This window comes from Balaenoptera musculus, chromosome 11 (assembly GCF_009873245.2).
Source record: "Balaenoptera musculus isolate JJ_BM4_2016_0621 chromosome 11, mBalMus1.pri.v3, whole genome shotgun sequence".
In the NCBI taxonomy this organism is placed as follows: domain Eukaryota; kingdom Metazoa; phylum Chordata; class Mammalia; order Artiodactyla; family Balaenopteridae; genus Balaenoptera; species Balaenoptera musculus.
Window position 1 is genome coordinate 40,063,685 of NC_045795.1, and position 20,396 is coordinate 40,084,080.

General features: G+C 43.2%; 1 protein-coding gene and 1 long non-coding RNA gene across 4 annotated transcripts in view; one reads left to right on the plus strand and one right to left on the minus strand.

Annotated features, from left to right (window-relative positions):
* Positions 1 to 18,910, minus strand: part of LOC118903126 — a 29,657-nt gene extending 10,747 nt beyond the window's left edge. Inside the window, exon 1 of the long non-coding RNA XR_005021722.1 lies at positions 18,173 to 18,910. This is a non-coding gene — a long non-coding RNA (uncharacterized LOC118903126). The remainder of the gene's footprint in view (positions 1 to 18,172) is intronic.
* SMIM29 (small integral membrane protein 29) lies at positions 17,779 to 20,390 on the plus strand. 3 transcript variants are annotated; one of them, XM_036867844.1, is made up of 5 exons: positions 17,779 to 17,885; positions 18,954 to 19,140; positions 19,342 to 19,367; positions 19,637 to 19,742; positions 19,919 to 20,390. In XM_036867844.1, exons 2-5 carry the CDS (start codon positions 19,030 to 19,032, stop codon positions 19,982 to 19,984), a joined length of 309 nt encoding a protein of 102 aa, XP_036723739.1. In that variant the 5' UTR covers positions 17,779 to 17,885; positions 18,954 to 19,029; the 3' UTR covers positions 19,985 to 20,390. The 3 variants fall into 3 exon arrangements, with proteins under 3 accessions (XP_036723739.1, XP_036723740.1, XP_036723742.1); XM_036867845.1 differs by lacking the exon at positions 17,779 to 17,885 and adding an exon at positions 17,906 to 18,128 and having other exon boundaries at positions 19,919 to 20,381; XM_036867847.1 differs by lacking the exons at positions 17,779 to 17,885; positions 19,342 to 19,367 and having other exon boundaries at positions 19,007 to 19,140; positions 19,919 to 20,381.
* Positions 20,391 to 20,396: the final 6 nt, after the last annotated feature.

Consider the following 20,396-nt stretch of genomic DNA (forward strand, 5'->3'; position numbering starts at 1 on the left):
CCAAACACCTGACATGAAGGGTTGCTGAAGAGGCAGAGGGAGAGACTTCCCCATGTAATCACCATCACTCAGCCAACAGGTTGGGCACTGATGATGTGCCAGCACACTGCCAGGTGTCTGTGAGAGAGGTCATCAGGAACTCCACGAATATGTATTGAGAGTGTATGGGTAGCCATGACACTTAAGTAGGTGTGAAGAGGATAAAAATAAGCGAACAGTGGTTCCCTTATAAGGGAATCATTACGTGGTAGGCCTGGAAGGATTTTAGGGATCATCTAATCCTCTCATTTTACAGATTGGGAAATAGGCACAGTGAGAAGGGATTTTTCACCAGTATTCGAGTTTGGAACCCTGAGCAAAGAATACATATCTCTGGCCATGCTGTAAATAGCCAGCTCTTCTGGCTCTGTGGACATGAAAGTATATTTTTTAATGGTTATCCCATTCTTGGCCACCAAACTCTATCTAAGCCGGTGCCAAGTCTAAACCCACGTCCATCACTTCATCACTCACTCACTCACCATTATTTACTTGGTATTTCTTGTCCCCATCTCCTCCCCCTGCAGCCCCCCTACAGAATCCCAATCCTGAATTCACCCCTCCTATACAAGAGCTGAGCCTGCCCGGAGAAAACCATGTCCTGTGGGGTCACTATGGGTTTATGTGTCCCCTCTAGTGGGCCTCCAGTGCCGCCCATCAATGGCTAGTGACTGGCACACTGACAAATCCAAAGGCCACTTATCTTCTCCCTGACTTCACTGACCCCTCCCTGCCACCTGCCCCCCCCCAACCCAGTGTCCTGGCTACACTTCTGGTTCTCCTCCTACCCATAGCTTTCAGAGTAAAGTTCTAATACCCTAGAGTAGTACCCAATATCTTTTGTGATTTGGCCCCTGCCCACCTCTGCAGACTCATTTCTTGCCACCCACCTTGCCCTTCTTTTCCCCTGGCCTCTTAGAACATTTTGCAGTTCTTCAAAGCTACCATGTACCATTGCACTGCTTCACAATTCACATGTGCTGTGCTATTCTTTGGGAAAGATGTCCAAGATCCTCTTCCCTAGGAGGAGCTGAGTGACTCCTGTGCATGCCTCCATTCTGAAGGCAGGGAGAATATCTCTGTTCTTTGCATCCAGCTGAGTGGTTCAGAGCAGGTACCTAGGAAATGCAGGTTGGAGGAAGCAAAGAGCCATGGCATTTGGGGATGTCCACAGCACAAAGAATGTCTGCCTAGTGTCACTCTGTTCTCTCAACAACACACACACACACACACACCCTTCACTTTCCCCCAGACCTGGAAGCAAATGTAGAACTACCCTCAGGGATGGGGAGAGAGAAGTTTGGAACAGGTGTAGGTGGGGGTAGTTAAGGGTGATATTCAACCAGCGTGGTGCCCACCAACAAATCAGAACAAACACCCTATTGAAGCCTGTCCTCTGAGACCCCTTCCCCAGCTTCCTCTTCTTGCCTTGAACTTGGGAGTTAGAGGGAAAGCGGGGAGGAAACCCGCAGTTCCTGCTACTCCCCTTATCTCTCAGCCCAGGATCCTGTGAACTTTCCCAGTTGGAGGGCAGGAGCTAAATGGAAGGCTGGTCACTTTCAGCACAGCCTGTGTCTGAGACAGGCAAGGAAAGCCAAGTTAGGATTGAGACTGGAGAAGGGAGGGGTGGTTATGGGGATTTGCAGTTTGCGGGGTGGAGTCGAGGGGAATTTGTTTTACTTGGAAGGAACTTGATCTGAGGAAATTGAGTGGACCGATTATAACAGCTAATATTTGACTGTGCTTTCCAGTTTACCAAGTACTCTCCCATCAGTTCAGACAATTCCTTGAACACTTACTGCCTGTACAAGGCTAAGGGCTAAGGGCCAGGACACTGACCTTCACATCTACCCTGAGAGGCAGGTACTTTGATCCCCAGCTCACTGTCGATGGAGCTGGAGCCTGGAGGAGACTAAAGGACAAGGGAAAGTAGATTGGGTGTGGGTAAGATTTAGAAGGTGAAGGAAAGCTGCGGGGAAGCAAATACCTTGAAGTCAGGCCTCTGGTGCTGTCAGGGGCTGGCCAGTAGGGACCCCAAAGTGGAGGGAGCCCCAAACCTCCACTCCTCAGGCTGCCAGTGATGTCACAATGGCAGGTGCAGGAACTGTGGGGTCCCTCTCCGCCTCAACCCCACTGATCTTTATCCCGGAATGGGATGAGGGCCGGCTTCACTAGGCAGTGTCTCAGAAGCTCGTTTTCCACTCCTTCCAGAGCAGCCCTCTGCTCCGCCCTCCGTAAAGAGGCCAATGGGCTTCTGGAAGGTGCGGAAGAACAGCGGAAGTAAAGGTATGGAGGTGGGAAAATGGGATGTATGCAGAAAACCAGGTAACTACGCAGAAATAAGTGAGCCAATGTAAGAAAGAGCCAGGAAGAAAATACCCTCTGAAAGTGAGATTATGAGTAATTTAATTTTCTTCTTTGTGACTTTGTATATTTTCCAACTCTTGGTAGTAATTTGTTTTTGCAATAAAAGACAATCAGATTGTTTTGTAATCCCTTACGTTTATGGAGCATGTTATTATTTACCTAATGCTTAAGCCCATAAATTTTTTTTTTTTTTTTTTTTTTTTTTGGCCACGCCACGCGCAGCTTGCGGGATCTTAGTTCCCCGAACAGGGATTGAACCCAGCCCTTGGCAGTGAAAGCGCGGAGTCCTAACCACTGGATCTCCAGGGAATCCCCCATAAATGTAATTTCTTTCAATCAACAATAATCTTATTTATGAGGTGGGCATTATTAGTTACATTTTGGAGTCAAGGACTCAGGTTCCAAGGTGTTGAGTGACTTAGTTGAAGCCACAAGAATAGCCAGTAGTGGGGTCAGGGCACTTTGGGCCAGCCTGGCAAGGTTGAGCCTGGGCAATGTGATGGTGGCCAACAAGATTCTGCTATAGTTTTGGTTCCTTTTTCTTTGTATGTCTCCCCCTTCCCAATCCCTGGGCATTGGCCCATTGACTCACCTGTCATTAACTCCATTAACTCATTTATAAAATAAATATGCATTGATCCATATTTATTGAGTCATTCTTTACTCATCATATTTTTTAAAACTGTATTGAGGGGCTTCCCTGGTGGTGCAGTGGTTAAGCATCTGCCTGCCAATGCAGGGGACACGGGTTTGAGCCCTGGTCCAGGAAAATCTCACATGCCGCAGAGCAACTAAGCCTGTGCACCACAACTACTGAGCCTGTGCTCTAGAGTCTGAGCCACAACTACTGAGCCCACGTGCCACAGCTACTGAAGCCCACGCGCCTAGAGCCTGTGGTCCGCAACAAGAGAAGCCACTGCAACGAGAAGCCTGCACACCGCAACGAAGAGTAGCCCCCGGCTCACCGCAACTAGAGAAAGCCCGCATGCAGCAACGAAGACCCAATTCAGCCAAAAATAAATTAATAAAAATAAATAAATTAATTCTTAAAAACTGTATTGAGCTACAATTAACATAAGCTGCACACAGTTAAAGTGTACAATTTAATACATCTTGACATATGTTTTCAAATGAAACTATCATAACCAAGGTAATAGACCTATCCCTCACCCCCAAAAGTTCCTTTGTGCCTCTTTGTGTCCCCTCTCACCTGACCCTCACACATCCTTCTTCAAGTAAACACTAATCTGCTTTCTGTCACTATAGTCTGCATTTTCTAGAGTTTCATATAATAGAATCATACATTAGAATTTGTATATATTGCAAGGTATGGATTCAAGGTGATAATTTTTGCATATAGATAACCAGTTGTTCCAGTACCATTTCCTAAAAAGGCTATCCTATTCTTAGTTTGCTGTGTTTTTGGTTTTGGTTTTTTGTTTTCTTTTGTTTTTGGCCACGCCATGTGGCATGTGGGATCTTAGTTCCCCAACTAGGGATTGAAACCATGTTCCCTGCACTGGGAGCATGGATTCTTTTTTTTTTTTTTATCATGAAAATGTCATTTAATGAAAGTTTCTATCAATATATACCTCCCATGCTTGATTTCCTAATAGTGTATTTTTGTTTGTTTTTTGAATGTTTGAAGGTGTCTTTATCTTCATTCTTTTTTTTTATCATGAAAATGTCATTTACTGCAAGTTTCTATCAATATGTACCTCCCATGCTTGATTTCCTAATAGTGTATTTTTGTTTGTTTTTTGAATGTTTGAAGGTGTCTTTATCTTCTTTTTTGTTTTTAACATCTTTATTGGAGTATAATTGCTTTACAATGGTGTGTTAGTTTCTGCTTTATAACAAAGTGAATCAGCTATACATATACATATGTTCCCATATCTCTTCCTTCTTGCGTCTCCCTCCCTCCCCCCCTCCCTATCCCACCCCTCTAGGTGGTCACAAAGCACCGAGCTGATCTCCCTGTGCTATGCGGCTGCTTCCCACTAGCTATCGGTTTTACATTTGGTAGTGTATATATGTCCATGCCACTCCCTCACTTTGTCCCAGCTTACCCTTCCCACTCCCTGTGTCCTCAAGTCCATTCTCTATGTCTACGTCTTTATTCCTGTCCTGCCCCTAGGTTCTTCAGAACATTTTTTTTTTTTTACATTCCATGTATATGTGTTAGCATATGGTATTTGTTTTTCTCTTTCTGACTTACTTCACTCTTCACTCTAGGTCCATCCACCTCACTACAAATAACTCAATTTCGTTTCTTTTTATGGCTTAGTAATATTCCATTGTATATATGTGCCACATCTTCTTTATCCATTCATCTGTCGATGGACACTTAGGTTGCTTCCATGTCCTGGTTATTGTAAATAGAGCTGCAATGAACATTGTGGTACATGACCTTTTTGAATTATGGTTTTCACAGGGTATACGCCCAGTAGTGGGATTGCTGGGTCGTATGGTAGTTCTATTTTTAGTTTTATAAGGAACCTCCATACTGTTCCCCATAGTCGCTGTATCAATTTACATTCCCACCAACAGTGCAAGAGGGTTCCCCTTTCTCCACACCCTCTCCAGAATTTATTGTTTGCAGATTTTTTGACTGGTGGGAGGTGATACCTCATCGTAGTTTTGATTTGCATTTCTCTAATGATTAGTGATGTTGAGCATTCTTTCTTTTGTTTGTTGGCAATCTGTATATCTTCTTTAGAGAAATATCTATTTGGGTCTTCTGCCCATTTTTGGATTGGGTTGTTTGTTTTTTTGATATTGAGCTGCATGAGCTGCTTGTAAATTTTGGGGATTAATCCTTTGTCTGTTGCTTCATTTGCAAATATTTTCTCCCATTCTGGGGGTTGTCTTTTCATCTTGTTTATGTTTTCCTTTGCTGTGCAAAAGATTTTAAGTTTCATTAGGTTCCCTTTGTTTATTTTTGTTTTTATTTCCATTTCTCTAGGAGGTGGGTCAGAAAGGATCTTGCTGTGATTTATGTCATAGTGTGTTCTGCCTATGTTTTCCACCAAGAGTTTTATAGTGTGTGGCCTTACATTTAGGTCTTTAATCCATTTTGAGTTTACTTTTGTGTATGGTGTTAGGGAGTGTTCTAATTTCATACTTTTACATGTACCTGTCCAGTTTTCCCAGCACCACTTATTGAAGGGGCTGTCTTTTCTCCACTGTATATTCTTGCCTCCTTTATCAAAAATAAGGTGACCATATGTGTGTGGGTTTATCTGGGCTTTCTATCCTGTTCCATTGATCTATATTTCTGTTTTTGTGCCAGTACCATACTGTCTTGATTACTGTAGCTTTGTGGTATAGTCTGAAGTCCGGGAGCCTGATTCCTCCAGCTCCGTTTTTCTTTCCCAAGATTGCTTTGGCTATTCGGGGTCTTTTGTGTTTCCATACAAATTGTGAAATTCTTTGTTCTAGATCTGTGAAAAATGCCATTGGTAGTTTGATAGGGATTGCATTGAATCTGTAGATTGCTTTGGGTAGTATAGTCATTTTCACAATGTTGTTTCTTCCAATCCAAGAACATGGTATATCTTTCCATCTGTTTGTATCATCTTTTATTTCTTTCATCAGTGTCTTATAGTTTTCTGCATACAGGTCTTTTGTCTCCTTAGGTAGGTTTATTCCTAGGTATTTATTCTTTTTGTTGCAATGGTAAATGGGAGTGTTTCGTTAATTTCTCTTTCAGATTTTTCATCATTAATGTATAGGAATCCAAGAGATTTCTGTGCATTAATTTTGTATTCTGCTACTTTACCAAATTCATTGATTAGCTCTAGTAGTTTTCTGGTAGCATCTTTAGGATTGTCTATGTGTAGTGTCATGTCATGTGCAAACAGTGACAGCTTTACTTCTTCTTTTCCGATTTGGATTCCTTTTATTTCTTTTTCTTCTCTGAGTGCTGTGGCTAAAACTTCCAAAACTATGTTGAATAATAGTGGTCAGAGTGGACAACCTTGTCTTGTTCCTGATCTTAGAGGTAATGGTTTCAGTTTTTCACCATTGGGAACGATGTTGACTGTGGGTTTGTCATATGTGGCCTTTATCATGTTGAGGTAAGTTCCCTCTATGCCTACTTTCTGGAGGATTTTTATCATAAATGGGTGTTGAATTTTGTCGAAAGCTTTTTCTGCATCTATTGAGATGATCATGTGGTTTTTCTCCTTCAATTTGTTAATATGGTGTATCACATTGATTGATTTGCATATATTGAAGAATCCTTGCATTCCTGGGATAAACCCCACTTGATCATGGTGTATGATCCTTTTAATGTGCTGTTGGATTCTGTTTGCTAGTATTTTTTTGTTTTGTTTTGTTTTGTTTAATGTATTTATTATTTATTTATTTATGTCTGCGTTGGTCTTCGTTTCTGTGCGAGGGCTTTCTCTAGTTGCGGCAAGTGGGGGCCACTCTTCATCGCGGTGCGCGGGCCTCTCTTGTTGCGGAGCACAGGCTCCAGATGCACAGGCTCAGCAATTGTGGCTCACGGGCCCAGTTGCTCTGTGGTATGTGGGATCTTCCCAGACCAGGGCTCGAACCCGTGTCCCCTGCATTGGCAGGCAGATTCTCAACCACTGCGCCACCAGAGAAGCCCCTGTTTGCTAGTATTTTGTTGAGGATTTTTGCATCTATGTTCATCAGTGATATTGGCCTGTAGTTTTCTTTCTTTGTGACATCTTTGTCTGGTTTTGGTATCAGGGTGATGGTGGCCTCGTAGAATGAGTTTGGGAGTGTTCCTCCCTCTGCAATATTTTGGAAGAGTTTGAGAAGGATAGGTGTTAGCTCTTCTCTAAATGTTTGATAGAATTCACCTGTGAAGCCATCTGGTCCTGGGCTTTTGTTTGTTGGAAGATTTTTAATCAGTTTCAATTTCAGTGCTTGTGATTGGTCTGTTTATATTTTCTATTTCTTCCTGGTTCAGTCTTGGAAGGTTGTGCTTTTCTAAGAATGTGTCCATTTCTTCCAGGTTGTCCATTTTATTGGCATATAGTTTCTTGTAGTAATCTCTCATGATCCTTTGTATTTCTGCAGTATCAGTTATTACTTCTCCTTTTTCATTTCTAAGTCAACTGATTTGAGTCTTCTCCCTTTTTTTCTTGATGAGTCTGGCTAATGGTTTATCAATTTTGTTTATCTTCTCAAAGAACCAGCTTTTAGTTTTATTGATCTTTGCTATTGTTTCCTTCATTTCTTTTTCATTTATTTCTGATCTGATCTTTATGATTTCTTTCCTTCTGCTAACTTTGGGGTTTTTTTGTTCTTCTTTCTCTAATTGCTTTAGGTGTAAGGTTAGATTATTTATTTGAGATGTTTCTTGTTTCTTGAGGTAGGATTGTATTGCTATAAATTTCCCTCTTAGAACTGCTTTTGCTGCATCCCATAGGTTTTGGGTCATCGTGTTTTCATTGTCATTTGTTTCTAGGTATTTTTTGATTTCCTCTTTGATTTCTTCAGTGATCTCTTGGTTATTTAGTAGTGTGTTGTTTAGCCTCCATGTGTTTGTATTTTTTACAGATTTTTTCCTGTAATTGATATCTAGTCTCATAGCGTTGTGGTCAGAAAAGATACTTGATATGATTTCAGTTTTCTTAAGTTTACCAAGGCTTGATTTGTGACCCAAGGTATGATCTATCCTGGAGAATATTCCATGAGCACTTGAGAAGAAAGTGTATTCTGTTGTTTTTGGATGGAATGTCCTATAAGTATCAGTTAAGTCCATCTTGTTTAATGTATCATTTAAAGCTTGTGTTTCCTTATTTATTTTTATTTTGAATGATCTGTCCATTGGTGAAAGTGGGGTGTTAAAGTTCCCTACTATGATTGTGTTACTATCAATTTCCCCTTTTCTGGCTGTTAGTTAGCATTTGCCTTATGTATTGAGGTGCTCCTATGTTGGGTGCATAAATATTTACAGTTGTTATATCTTCTTCTTGGATTGATCCCTTGATCATTATGTAGTGTCCTTCTTTGTCTCTTGTAATAATATTTATTTTAAAGTCTATCTTGTCTGATATGAGAATTGCTACTCCAGTTTTCTTTTGATTTCCACTTGCATGGAATATCTTTTTCCATCCCCTCACTTTCAGTCTGTGTGTGTCCCTAGGTCTGAAGTGGGTCTCTTGTAGACAGCATATATATGGGCCTTGTTTTTGTATCCATTCAGCCAGTCTATGTCTTTTGGTTGGAGCATTTAATCCATTTACATTTAAGGTAGTTATCGATATGTATGTTCCTATTACCATTTTCTTAATTGTTTTGGGTTTGTTATTGTAGGTCTTTTCCTTCTCTTGTGTTTCCTGCCTAGAGAATTTCCTTTAGCACTTGTTGTAAAGCTGATTTGGTGGTGCTGAATTCCTTAGCTTTTGCTTGTCTGTAAAGTTTTTAATTTCTCCGTCAAATCTGAATGAGATCCTTGCTGGGTAGAGTAATCTTGGTTGTAGTTTTTTCCCTTTCATCACTTTAAATATGTCCTGCCACACCCTTCTGGCTTGCAGAGTTTCTGCTGAAGGATCAGCTGTTAGCCTTATAGGGATTCCCTTGTATGTTATTTGTTGTTTTTCCCTTGCTGCTTTTAATATCTTTTCTTTGTATTTAATTTTTGATAGTTTGATTAATATGTGTCTTGGCGTGTTTCTCCTTGGATTTATCCTGTATGGGACTCTCTGCGCTTCCTGGACTTGATTTTTTCCTTTCCCATATTAGGGAAGTTTTCAACTGTAATCTCTTCAAATATTTTCTCAGTCCCTTTCTTTTTCTCTTCTTCTTCTGGGACCCCTATAATTCAAATGTTGGTGCATTTAATGTTGTCCCAGAGGTCTCTGAGACTGTCCTCAATTCTTTTCATTCTTTTTTATTTATTCTGCTCTTTGGCAGTTATTTCTACTATTTTCTCTTCCAGGTCACTTATCTGTTCTTCTGCCTCAGTTATTCTGCTATTGATTCCTTCTAGAGAATTTTTAATTTCATTTATTGTGTTGTTCATCATTGTTTGTTTGCTCTTTAGTTCTTCTAGGTCCTTGTTAAACATTTCTTGTATTTTCTCCATTCTATTTCCAAGATTTTGGATCATCTTTACTATCATTACTCTGAATTCTTTTTCAGGTAGACTGCCTATTTCCTCTTCATTTGTTTGGTCTGGTGGGTTTTTACCTTGCTCCTTCATCTGCTGTGTGTTTCTCTGTCTTCTCATTTTGCTTAACTTACTGTGTTTGGGGTCTCCTTTTCGCAGGCTTCAGGTTCATAGTTCCCTTTATTTTTGGTGTCTGCCCCTAGTGGCTACGGTTGGTTCAGTGGGCTGTGTAGGCTTCCTGGTGGAGGGGACTGATGTGTGTTCTGGTGGATGAGGCTGGATCTTGTCTTTCTGGTGGGCAGGACCACGTCCAGTAGTGTGTTTTGGCGTGTTTGTGATCTTATTATGATTTTAGACAGCCTCTCTGCTAATGTGTGGGGTTGTGTTCCTGTCTTGCTAGTTGTTTGGCATAGGGTCTCCAGCAGCGTAGCTTGCTGGTCGTTGAGTGGAGCTGGGTGTTAGTGTTGAGATGGAGATCTCTGGGAGAGCTTTTGCCATTTTATGATCGGCTTTTGCCGATATTACGTGGAGCCGGCAGGTCTCTGGTGGACCAATGTCCTGAACTCTGGGAGCACGGATTCTTAACCACTGTGCCACCAGGGAAGCCCTCAGCTGTGTTTTTATCATGAAAGGATGTTGAATTTTTGTCAGATGCTTTTCTGCATCTATTGAGTTGATTATGTGGTTGTTTTCCTTTGTCCTATTAATGGGCTGTATGACATTGATTTTCCTATAGTTGAAACACCCCTTCCACTCCTAGGGTAAATCCCATTTGGTCATCGTGTATAATCCTTTTTAATGTGCTATTGGATTTGGTCTGCTAGTATATTATTGAAGATTTTTGTCTATATTTATAAGGAATATTGATCTATAGTTTTCTTATGGAATCTTTCTCTGGCTTTGGTATCAGGATAATGTTGGCCTCAAGGAATGTGTTAGAAAGTGTTTCCCTCCTCCAATTTTCGGTAGAGTTGATGTTAGGATTGATGAATTGGATTGATGTTAATTCTTCTTTAAATGTTTGGTAGAATTGGCCAGTGAAGACATCTAGTCCTGACTTTTCTTTGTTGGGAGGTTATTGATTCCTGATGCAATCTTTTTGCTTATTACAGGTCTGTTGAGAATTTCTATTTCCTCTTGAATAAGTTTTAATAATTTGTATGTCTTTAGGAATTTGTTGATTCATCCAGATTATCGTGTTTGCATATAATAGTTCATAGGGTTCTCTTATAATCCTTTAACTTTCTGTTTTCATTTCTGGTTTTAGTTATTTTCATCTTCCATTTTTTTAGTCAGTCTAACTAAAGTTTTGCTATCTTTTCAAAGAACCAACTTTTGATTTTATTGATTCTCTCTATTGTTCCCCCCCATTTATTTGTGCTCTATATTATTTCCTTCCTACCTTTAGTTTGCTCTTCTTTTTCTAGTTCCTTAGGGTTTTTTTTTTTTTTTAAAGCTACTGAACTATTTTTTTTTTCTTTATTTTTTTGGCTGCATTGGGTCTTAGTTGCAGCACGCGGGATCTTTGTTGAGGCATGTGGGATCTTTTTGTTGTGGCGCGTGGGCTTCTCTCTAATTGTGGCATGTGGGATCTCTCTCTAGTTGCAGCGTGCAGGCTCCAGGGTGCATGGACCCTGTAGTTTGCCACACGTGGGCTCTCTCATTGAGGCACGCGAGGTCAGTAGTTGTGGCACACAGGCTTAGTTGCCCAGTGGCATGTGGGATCTTAGTTCCCTGACCAGGGATCGAACCCTTGTCCCCTGCACTGGAAGGTGGATTATTTGCCACTGGACCACCAGGGAAGTCCCTCCAGTTCCTTAAGGTTTAAAGTTAGGTTGTTTATCTGAGATCTTCTATTAATGTAGGCATTTACAACTATAAATTTCCCAGTGAGTACTGCTTTTACTATATCCCATAAGTTTTTGGTATGTCTCAAAGTATTTTCTAATTTCCCTAGTGGTCTTCTTTAACCCACTGTTTTTTTAAGAGTGTGTTGTTTACTTTCTGCATATTTGCTAATTTTCCAGTTTTCCTTCTGTTACTGATTTCTAGATTCATTCCATCGTGGTCAGGGAAGATGCTTTGTATGATTTTAATCCTTTTTAATTTATTGAGAGTTCTTTTATTACCTTACATTTATATTAATAAGAGATATTGATCTGTAGTTTCCTTTTGTGTGTTTGTCTGGCTTTGGTTTGAGGGCAATGCTGAGTTAGAATGAGTTAGGAAGTGTTCCTTTTCTTTCAATTTTTTGGAAGAATTTGAGAAGGATTGGTATTAATTCTCCTTTAGATTTTTGGTAGAATTCATCAGTGAAGCCATCTGGTCCTGGTCTTTTCTTTGTTAGGAGGTTTTAAAATTTGTTTTGTGGCCTAACATATGATCTGTCCTGGAGAATGCTCCACGTGTACTTGAGAACAATGTATATTCTTTGGGACGAGTGTTCTTTATGTCTTTTAGGTCTAGTTGGTTTATAGTGTTTTTCAAGTACTCTATTTCCTTATTGATCTTCTGTATAGGATATTCTTTTCATTATTGAAAGTAAGGTATTGAAGTCTCCAACTATTAGTGTAGAACTGTTAATTTCTCCCTTCAGTTTTGTCAGTATTTGCTTCGTATATCTTGGGACTGTGTTGTTTGGTGCATATATAATTGTTATAACTTCTTCATCATTTTCCCTTTTTTCAATATAAAATGTCCTCCTTTGTCTCTTGTAACAGTTTTTGACTTAAAATCTATTTTGTCCAATATTAATATATCCACCCTAGGTCTCTTTTGGTTATTCTTTATATAGAATATCTTTTCCATCCTTTCACTTTCAACTTATTTGTGTCTTTGGGTCTAAAGTGAGTCTCTTGCCAGCAGCATATACTTGGATTGGATCTCTCTCTCTCTCTCTTTTTTTTTTTTAACATTTTAAACTGTTTCTAAGTGTACAGTTCAGTGGCATTAAATACACTGTTATGCAAGCATTACTACCATCCATCTCCAAAAATTTTTTCATCTTCTCAAACTGAAACCCCATATCCATTAAACAATAGCTCTTTATTCCCTCCCACCCAGCCCCTCCGCCCCAGCCCCTGGCAACTACCGTTCTACTTTTTAGCTATATGAATTTGACTACTCTAGGTACCTCATATAAGTGAAATCATACCTTATTTGTTCTTTCGTGACTGGTTTATTTCACTTAGCATAATGTCTTCAAGGTTCATCCATGTTGTACCTGTGTCAATATCCCCTTGTACATATGTACCATATTTTGTTTATCCATTTACCTGTCGATGGGAACTTGGGTTGCTTCCACATTTTGACTATTGTGGAGAATGATGCTATGTACTTGAGTATACAGATATCTGTCTGAATCCCTGCTTTCCATTCTCTGTGGTATATACCCAAAAGTGTAATTGCTGGATCATGTGGTAATTCTATTTTCAATTTTTTGAGGAACCACCATACTGTTTTCTGTAGTGGCTGCACCATTTTATTCCCACCAGCAGTACACAAGAGTTCCTTTTTCCGTACATCCTCACCAACATTTGTTATTTTCTGTTTTGTTTTGTTTTAAATAATAGCCATCCTAATGGATATGAAGTGGTATCTCATTGTAGTTTGATTTGCATTTCCCTAATGATTAGTGATGTTGAGCATCTTTTCATGTACTTATTTGGCCATTTGCATGTCTTCTCTGGAGAAATTTTTATCCAAATCCTGTTAGATCATTTTAAAATCCATTCTGCCTTTTTTTGTGAGTGATAGAATATACATAAAATTTACCATTTTAATCATTTTGAAATATACAAATCAGTGGCATTAAATACATTCATATATTGTGCACCTATCACCAATCTCTGTCTTTTAATTGGTGAGTTTAATCCATTTACATTTAAAGTGATTACTGATATTGAAGGACTTACTTCTGCCATAGTACTGTTTTCTGTGTGTGATATCTTTTTCGTTCCTTAATCCTTCCAGTACTGACTTCTTTTGTGTTTGATTTTTCTCCTAGTATGTACCATTTTGATTTCCTCTTCATTTCCTTTTCTATATATTTCCTACTTGTTTTTGTAGTGGTTACCATGGAGATTACAATTAACATCCTAAGATTAACAGTTGATTTATCATCAGAAACCATGAAGGCTAGAAACCAGTAGAATGATATATTTAAAGAACTGACAGGAAAACACAAACAAAAACCTGTCAACCAGTAATTCTATATCCAGAAAAATTGTCCTTCACAATTAAGGAGAAGTTCAGACATTCCCAGATTAACAAAAACTAACAGCATTTGTTGCTAGTAGACCTGCCCTACAAGAAATGCTACAGGGAGTCATTCAGACTGAAACAAAAAGGCACTAGATAAAAGTTCACTGATAAAGGTAAGTACAAGGTAAATATAAAAGCCAGTATTATTGTATTCTAGGTATGTAACTCTTTTCTGATTCTTACATGGTTTAAAAGACAGATGCATAAAACAATAATTATAAATCTATGTTAATACACATGCAATATATAAAGATGTATTTGTGACAATACCAACTTCAAGGGGGACATAGAATTGAATAGGAGGAATTAATGTATGCTACTGAAGCTAAGATGGTATAAATGTAACCTAGATTCCTATACATTTATCTATTTCTTAGGTGAGCTTTGGTAATTTGTGTCTTTCCATCTATTCTCCATTTCAACTAAGTTATTGAATTTATTGGCAAAAAGTTGTTCCTAATATTCCCTTATTATTCTTTTATTATCTGTAGAAACTGTTGTGATCTTACCTCTTTCATTCCTAATATTGGTGATTTGTATTTTCTCTCTTTTTTCCTGATCAATCTGGCTAGAGGTTTATCAATTTTGTTGATCTTCTCAAGAAGAAGCTTATGGTTTCACTGATTTTCTGTTTTCTATTACATGGATTTCTGCATTGATCTTTGTTATTTTCTTCTGTATACTTTGGTTTCAGGTGGAAGCTGAGGTCGTTGACATATCTTTCTTTTTTTAAATAGATATTTAGTGCTATAAATTTCTCTAACAGAGATGTCCCACAAATTCTGATACATTGCATTTGCATTTGCATTCAGTTCAAAATAATTCCTAATTGATCCAGAGGTGTGTTATTCATTTTCCAAATATCTGGGAATTTTCCAGGGATCTTTTTGTTATTGATTTCTAATATAATTCCACTGTGATCAGAACACATACTTCTTTATGACTTGAATCCTTTTTAATTTATTGAGACTTGTTTTATGGCCCATAATATGATCTGTCTTGATAAATATTCTGTGTACACTTAAGTATATGTATTCTGCTAGTGTTAGGTGGAGGATTCTATAAAGGTCAAGTTGGTTGATAGTGTTGTTCTAGTTTACTATATCCTGGCTGATTATTTGCTTGTTTTACCTATTATTCAGAGGGTAGTATTGAAATCTCTGACTAAAACTGTGATTGTTTTTTCTTGGAGTTCTATCCATTTTTGTGTCATGTATTTTGAAGCTGTCTTATTGGGCACATGAACATTTAGAATTGTTATGTCCTCAACTCATCAACCCCTTTGTCATTATGAACTGAACTTTTTTTCATCTCTGGTAATATTCTCTGCTCTGAAATCAACTTTGTCTGATTTTATTATAGCCTTCCCAGCTTTCTTTTGACAAGCATAAACATGGTGTATCTTTTCCCATCTTTTTGCTTTTACCCTATTGGAGTCTTTATATTCAGAGTACATTTCTTGTGGGCAGCATGTAATTGTGTCTTACTTTTTTATCCATTCTGATATTCTCTGCCTTTTAATTGGGTTGATTATTATTATTATTATTTTTTTGGCCATGCTGTGCAGCATACGGGATCTTAGTTCCCCGACCAGGGATCAAACCCATGGCCCCTGCAGTGAAAGGATGGAGTCTTAATCACCGGACCACCAGGGAAGTCCCTTAATTGGGTTGTTTAGACCATTTACCTTTAATGTGATTATTGATATATTTAGGTTTCAGTTTATCATCTTATTTGTTTTCTGGTTGTCTCATCTGTTCTTTGTTACCCTTTTCCTCTTTTTCTCCCTTCTTTTGGATTACTTGAGAATTTTTATTTCTATTTTATCTCTTTTGTTGACTTACATAAAATAACTCTGTTATTTTAGGGTTTACATTATATGGATTTAACTTATAACAGTTCATCTCATCACAGGAACAAACCAGGCCTCAAATGCAGTCCCAGAGTAGCTGCCAGAACAGAGCTGTCCAAGGAAGAGGGGCCCGCCCATCACCCCATTCTGCCTTACCCTTGGTGATCACACCAAGGGCCTTGGGAAGTCATTACACCACTCAGGGCCTCAGCTTACTCATTGTAAACTGAGGTCGTCCCAGCTGCCCTGCCTACCTTGGAATGGTGTTCTGTCCTAGGAGTAAAGACCCTGTGCCTTTCCACACCAAGGGCCTTGGGAAGTCATTACACCACTCAGGGTCTCAGCTTACTCATTGTAAACTGAGGTCGTCCCAGCTGCCCTGCCTACCTTGGAATGGTGTTCTGTCCTAGGAGTAAAGACCCTGTGCCTTTCCACACACTGGCCTAGCTAATGCAATCACTAGGCCTGCTCCGAGGACCATTAGACCCTCTAGATATGTGGTTGGAAGTCCTGAGGATGGGAACAACGGTTGGGTGTGTGGTCAGCCAAGGGGGCCTGGGTCTAAAACCTACTACTTGATCCCTACTTCCTTGTAAGGTGAGGGAGGCCCTGCCTGGGGAGGTGCCTCCTTCCTCTGCCCTCAGGTCTAATAGAAGACTCTTATGGGTGGTCTCCCTACTCTCCAGACTCAGAGGCAGAGAATACCAGGAAATCTACCTGGAGCCTTCAGACCCAAGCTTTTCTCTCATTCCTTTCCCTTTATCTGATTCCCCAGTCAGATGGTGGTGCCTGGAGGCAAGAGGCAAGTTCCCACCTGCCCTCTGGTTCCTAATTGGGTCATCTCTGCACCAGACCTGCTCTCATCTAACCACCTCTGGAAGAACTTGAGGAAACTGAGGCCTGAGCAGACAAAGTAGCTCAACCACATCCATGCCATTGGCTGTCTCTGGCAAGAATAGGGTGAGCCAGGAAATTCCCTGGCGGTCCAGTGGTTAGGACTCCAGGTCCAGTGGCAGGGGGCACGGGTTCGATCCCTCGTGGGGGAACTAAGATCCTGCATGCCGGGCGGCACAGCCAAAAAAAAAAAGAATAGGGTGACTCACAGCACCCCTGTATCTCCAGTAGCACTTGAGGACCCAGGAGGGCCTCAACCTGGTTCGGCTGCCACAACCTTTATGTTCTTGGGTGTTTTCCATCGCCTGCCAATCTGGAGTTTTCCCAACTGTGTGTGATTCTGGTGATGGAAAGGTAGGTGTGGTACAAAACTATACACACACAATTCGAGGTAACTAGATTCACATGCAGTTGTAAGAAATAACAGAGATCCCTTGTACACCTTGCTTAGCTTCCCCCAATGCTAACTTTCGCAAAACTATAGTATAACATCACCAGCAGGATACTGACATTGGTAAAACCCACCAATCTTATTCAAATTTCCCCAGTAAGTGTGTGACATTTTAATTATCAGACGACCGAAGCTTCAACCCAAGCTTACCTACTTGGCAAGTTACCTATGACCCAGAGGAACTTCACCTCGCTGCTCCGTCTGTGCCCTGGAAAACCGGAAAGAGGCTAACAGGGAATTTAAAATTCTGGGCATGCTATGTGCTAGGCTCTACCCATGTCATGGTTTAATCCTTACAGCAGCCTGTTTTACCAACATTAAGAGTGAGGCGCAGAGAGAGTGGCTAGGTGGGTGGACCTGAGGTCCAAGGCTGGGCAGGGGCTACCCCAGGCCTGCCTACACACTCTGAGCACAGCACAGAGGGCCAGTCTGCGCTGCTAGGAGGTCTAGAGGGCTCAACAAAGCCCTTGCGGGGCTTTGGAGGCCTTGTGGGGCCTGGGCTAAACGTTAGAGCGTGACTGGGCTCCAACCAGAAGTACGAGTAAAGCGGAGGCCAGGCCTCTCCCTGGAATGTGAGCTCCCAAGCGCGGCCGCATAGCAGGGGTCCGCCCCGGGGTACGCTGGGAAGCCGCGCGCGCCCCGCCCCTCTCCGCCCCTCCCCGCTGCGCAGCCCTCGGCTGCCCCCTGCCGTCACAGGGTGGACCCTGCAGCCCAGGCCGTCTCGGCACGGCGCCGCCAGCATCCCCGGCCTCCGGATTGGCCCCTCCCGAAGCCTCCGGGCCGTCTGCCTGCCGCCATCGGATTGGCTGCACCCTGATACTGTGGCCCCGCCCATTTCCCCGGGTCCTTTGATCACGCGCCTGCCGGCTCTTCCGGGGCCCCGGAGCCAACCGAGGGCGTTCCTTTCCGGGCTGCATCGGCGGGAGGTAAGGCTTGGCCGGGTTGGATGGGCTGCAAAGCGCCGGTACAGGTCCACGCCTCGGGGTGTCGGGATGCCAGGATGCCCGGGGCCCTCTGTGCTCCCCCTAAGTTCCCTTCCCCTGGCCTGAGCCTCCCAGCGCCGTGGGAACTACCTCCCGCTCTCCGTTGCTGGTCCGCATCCTAGGAACGGCCTGTCACCCTCCCTACCTCGGCATGTCCCCTCGACCATGGGACGGGCATGCGACTCGGTGAGCGCGGAGTCCCCATGGGTAGCGGGACGGGTAGCTCATACCTTGCCCTCCGATAGAAGCCCAGGAGAACCGGGGTCAAGGACCAGGGTATATCTGCGTGCAGCCATCCGTGAACAGTCTCCTTGCGTCTGTCATGGGAGCTGACCCTCTCCACTTCCTCCTGTCATCCCAGGCCAGGAGGGGAGGGACCCGGGCGGAGCCCCGAGTGGGGACCAGGGGGCGGTGACATCACCTCGCAGATGCAGTCCAGCCCTGCCCACTTGTGTCCACCCTGGCATATGAGACCGATGGGGGAGACGATGCCCAGGCTATGCCTGAAGTGACTCCAGGGACAAAGAGGCCATAGGACCTATATAGACCGAAGTGTGGGCACTAGACCCGGGCCGAGATGGTCTCCTTCAGATGCTCCCACCTCACCCCTAGGCTGCAATGCAGGACCCTCATGTTTTAACCTAATATCCCCATTTTGCTCCACTGGATAGCTGCTGGCAGTCCAGTACCCCAGGAGGTTGGGGCAGGAGCTGGGAACCTACATCTAACCTCTCCTCAGGAATTGATATCTGCAAATGTTCAGCCAGCACCTGAGCTGAGCCCCACCCTGATTTGGGGATAGGAGCTGGGCAGGACTCAGGCCCTGGGTCTGGGCCTCCCTTTGGTGCTGTTTACACCCAGGACTTGCTGAGTCCCTGCAGGGTTAAACCCAGCACATTGACCTGGAAGAGCCCTCTTCCCAGTGCCTGACCTAAGTTTTCATATATTACTAGCTCTTGGGGAGGAATCCGGAGCCTGGGTGGAATTGACAACCTCCTTCCTCCTCCCCAGGGAGCCCAGTGGAGGCGCCCTCCCGAGGCAGTACTACTGCCCATGCTGACTACCCAGCCCTCTGGCTGCCGATGTCATGAGTAACACCACAGTGCCCAATGCCCCGCAGGCCAGCAGCGACTCCATGGTGGGCTATGTGTTGGGGCCCTTCTTCCTCATCACCCTGGTCGGGGTGGTGGTGGCCGTGGTAAGGAGCCCCCACATACATACATACATACATACACACCCACACCTTTGCGAAGGCAGGGCTGGGTGGGCCTGGTCCAGCCTGCACACAGCATCTCAGCTGTCCTGCTGTTACGGGAGAGGAGGGTGTGGAGGTGGACCCCTGTCACTTGTGGGCCATCCTGGGCTCAGCGGCCTCCACAGTGCTGTGTCTCTGTTACAGGTAATGTATGTCCAGAAGAAAAAGCGGTGAGTGTCCCTGCCCCCAGCGCCACCTCCCCCGAATTGTGCTTAAAGTTCTTCCCATAGGATCTGAGATCCCTGCATACATGTAAGATGCTCCTCAGCCATTCAGACACAAACCTGAAATTCCCTACACTCCTGTTAGGTTTTCCTGCCCAGACATGTCTTGTTAGAGCTCTAGTGTGCCCCTGCCAGGGGGAGTAGAGACAGGGCAGTCAGGTGTCTGAAGAAGGGGACTGGGTCCCCTGGGCTGAGCCCCCTCCCATGCTCCCCAGGGTGGACCGGCTTCGCCATCACCTGCTCCCTGTGTACAGCTACGACCCTGCTGAGGAGCTGCACGAGGCTGAGCAGGAGCTGCTCTCTGACGTGGGAGACCCCAAGGTGAGCACTCTGGGGACAGGGAGAATCAGCAGAGGTGGGTCTGCTCTATTCATACCCCTGAAGATAGAGCCTGGTTCTGCTCTCAGCCTTCCCCATGTGGGCCGTGGCTAGTGGGGTGCCTCCTCCCAAGTTGTGCTGTGGACTGTGCCCTGTGGTGCGGGTCTCCTCCCCTACAGGTGGTCCATGGCTGGCAGAGTGGCTACCAGCACAAGCGGATGCCCTTGCTGGACGTCAAGACATGACTTGAGCCCCGTCCTGGTCTTCAGAACCATGGGGTCCTGGAACGTCCAGGGCCCTGCAGCCTGCTGCTTCCCCCAGCTCCCCCTCCTGGGTACTGGGTCTCCATTCCTCCTCCCATCTGTCCCCAGTCCTAAGCCCTGCATAGCAGTCAGCCCCCACTGTCACCTCACTCCCTGCTAGGCCTTCAGTCCTTTGTGGGCTGAGCCTACCAGCCACTCCCAGGAGCTAATGGGAATTTTTCCTTCTGGGGTGGAAGGGTGGCTGGGAGACAGGGTGGAGCTTTGCCCTTCCACAGGCACCACCTTTCTCTAGCCCTCCCTGACTTGGCTTTGGAGCTGTTCCCATGGTGACAGGGCCTAATGTATAATATTCAGTATATATATTTTGTAAATAAAATGTTTTGTGGCTAGGGGT

Coding starts and splice junctions, on each gene's coding strand:
- SMIM29 (XM_036867844.1), top strand. CDS start 19,030: ATGAGTAACACCACAGTGCCCAATGCCCCGCAGGCCAGCAGCGACTCC. Junction 19,368..19,636: donor TATGTCCAGAAGAAAAAGCG/GTGAGTGTCCCT, acceptor CATGCTCCCCAG/GGTGGACCGGCTTCGCCATC. Junction 19,743..19,918: donor CTGACGTGGGAGACCCCAAG/GTGAGCACTCTG, acceptor CCTCCCCTACAG/GTGGTCCATGGCTGGCAGAG.